General features: G+C 48.7%; 1 protein-coding gene across 1 annotated transcript in view; it reads right to left on the bottom strand.

Moving 5' to 3' along the window:
- Positions 1-122: 122 nt before the first annotated feature.
- Positions 123-2,917, bottom strand: part of Efna1 (ephrin A1) — a 7,866-nt gene continuing 5,071 nt past the window's right edge. Inside the window, exons 3-5 of the mRNA XM_021196528.1 lie at positions 1,356-1,421; positions 1,165-1,221; positions 123-1,000 (exon numbers count right to left, since the gene is read on the bottom strand). Of these exons, the coding sequence (XP_021052187.1) occupies positions 888-1,000; positions 1,165-1,221; positions 1,356-1,421 (236 nt within the window). The 3' untranslated portion in view covers positions 123-887. The remainder of the gene's footprint in view (positions 1,001-1,164; positions 1,222-1,355; positions 1,422-2,917) is intronic.

Raw genomic sequence — 2,917 nt, forward strand, 5'->3', positions numbered from 1 at the left:
CCCCCCCCCCCCCCCCCCCCCCCCCCCCCCCCCGTTGCTTCTGTTTAGCACAGAGCCACAGAGCCTAACACGCAATGGGGACACTGTGGTCACAAATCAACATGGCGGGGCAGAAAAGTATGTCCATAAAAAAACATCAATTTATTATGAATCCAAAAATACTGTATAAAAAAACCCTGCAGTCATAGAAATGAGCAGACACAGCACATTTATATACAGACACTGTACATGTGGGCCCTGCCCGTTAAGCTAAACTCCACAGACTGTACACACGGGCACTGCCCTTACAGCTACACTCTAAAACCAGGCTGCTTCAGTCCTCCCGTTGGCACAGCTCCGGGAGATGTTGCCCCAGGGATGGGGAGGATGCAGTCAGGGCCGGGCTACAAACCTCTCTGGCAGCCCAGCAGGTGGGAATCTTGGAGAGATGCTGGGTCAGCCCAAGCTGCCTCTCCTGTACCTGGCTCCCCCGCAGGAAGCTGTCTCAAGCTTTTCCTTCGGTCAGTTCATCTGCACATTATGGCTTCCTTGGGGAAGGACGACTTTACCAAGTTCAGTGTCCAACCGCATGACCTCAGGCTCTTTTTAGCCCTTCTCCCACTGAGCCCTCTTAATGGGGCAGGTCCGCACAGCTTGTTTCTTTGGCTTACAGGTAGAAACTGCAGGTTCTCCACTTCTTTCTCCATCCCTCTGAAGTGGAGGCAGGGAGGGCACAGTCGGGCTGATTAAACTCTTTTCGGTTAAAACCCTTAATACTGAACCTTCTGAGGCTTCGTGGTGGCGTCTTGTGCGTGTAGTGGGAGAGGTTCCCAGGGCTGGGGCTTTGGGGTGCTTATCCCTGCCCCTTAGTCCCGTTCCAATCCATAAGCCAGGGCAAGCGTACACCCTCACTGAGTTTGCAGCAGCAGCAGTGGTAGGAGCAATACTGCCCAGACCAATGGGAAGAGGCGGGGAGCAGCGCTGTAACCAATACTGTGCAAAACCTGTACTTCCTGGTCATCTGCGAGGTGAGAAGGCAAAGATGGACAAGGTAAGTGTTTGCATCGGCTTCCAGCCAAACAGGATTTAGCCAGTCCGTACGTGGCTAGGCAGCCACCTTACTCCTCAGCTTCTTTAAGCAAACCCCTTCCTGTGACCCAGGCCAAACTGGCTCAGGCTACCTACCTGCTTGGAGCCTCTTATCCTGTGGGTTGGGGTTGGCATGGGCCTGGGGACTGTGAGCTGAAAAATAAGAATGGAAGTAGATCAGGCTTTTTTCACCAGGAGGCAGAAAGGCAACTTCCATCCCCATCCCAGACCACTAGACCACGCCCAGCACGGATGGAAGGAGGTGGTCTACGGGGCCTGATACTCACTGATTTTGCCATTGACAGTCACCTTCAGCTTCAAGCACTGGGATTCCTGATGGTAGATAGGTTTGGCTGTAAAATAAATCCATAGGATGGTAAGGAAAGAGCCTTTGCTAAGACAGGAACTCAAATTTGTCTGACTCGGTGCCCTGCTTAATTTTTATTTATTTATTTGAGGCAGGGCCTCTTTACAAAGCCCTTGCTGCTCTAGGACCGACTATGTAGACCAAGCCGGTCGCAAACTCACAGCGTTCCACATGCTTCTGCCTGCCGAGTGCTGGAATTAAAGGTGTGCACCACCACACCCCACCCACTAAGGCTAAGTTTCCTATCTCTGCCTTCCATCCATCAGAGCGCTGGGATTACAGATGTACACCACAGCATCTGGCTTTTTATGTGGGCCCTGGACAAAATTTAGGTTGTCAGCCTTGTGCAGTAACTGCTTTAAAAAAAAAAAAAAAAAAGTAATTAAATTTGGGGATGACAGGATCTCCTGAAGCTCAAGCTGGCCTTGAACATGCTATGTACAGTTGAGGATGCTCTTGAATTCCTGATCTCCTGCCTCTTCCTTCTGAGTGAGGAATTGTAGGCAAGCATCCCCTCCCTTCCTCCCTCCCTCCCTCCCTCCCTCCTTCTCTATATAAAATATTCAGTGTGTGTATGCTCCATGTTCAGAGGTCAGAGAACAATTTGGGAAAGCAAATTCTCTCCTTCAGTCATGTGGGAGCTGGGGGTCAAGTCCAAGTTGTCAGGTTGGCAGTAAGCGCCTTTTTATTTGCTGAGCTATTTCATTGGCGCTCTCTCTCTCTCTCTCTCTCTCTCTCTCTCTCTCTTTCTCTCTCTCTCTCTCTCTCTCGCTCTCTCTCCCCCCCAAGGATTTTATTTATTTATTTATTTATTTACTTACTTACTTACTTATTTACTTAATATATATGAGTATACTGCAGTTGTCTTCAGACACACCAGAAGAGGGCATCAGATCCCATTACAGATGGTTGTAAGCCACCTTGTGGTTGCTGGGAATTGAACTCAGGACCTCTGGAAGAGCAGTCAGTGCTCTTAACTGCTGAGCCATCTCTCCAGTGCCCCCCTCCCTTGTGTCAAGGTCTCTATATGGTAGCCCAGGTTATCTTTAAACTAACCTTCTCCTTGCTTTGGCCTCCCCAGGGCTAAGGCTGTAGGTGTGTCCCACCAGACCTGTCCCTGCTCATTTCAATTCCTTTCTCCTGTCTGCACTTAATTTTAAAATTTAATCTTTAAAATGTTTTTAGGGCTGGAGAAATGGCTCAGTGGTTAAGAGCAATGACTTTTCTTTCAGAGGACCTGAGTTCAATTCACAGCAACCACATGGAGTTTCACAACCATCTGTAATGGGATCTGATGCCCTCTTCTGGTGCATCTGAAGACAGCTCTGGTGTACTTATATAAATTAAGTAAATAAATCTTTTTTTTGTTTTGTTTTTTTTGTTTTTTGTTTTTTGTTTTTTTCGAGACAGGGTTTCTCTGTGTAGCCCTGACTGTCCTGGAACTCACTCTGTAGACCAGGCTGGCCTCGAACTCAGAAATCC

Source organism: Mus pahari, chromosome 4, assembly GCF_900095145.1.
Source record: "Mus pahari chromosome 4, PAHARI_EIJ_v1.1, whole genome shotgun sequence".
Taxonomy (NCBI): domain Eukaryota; kingdom Metazoa; phylum Chordata; class Mammalia; order Rodentia; family Muridae; genus Mus; species Mus pahari.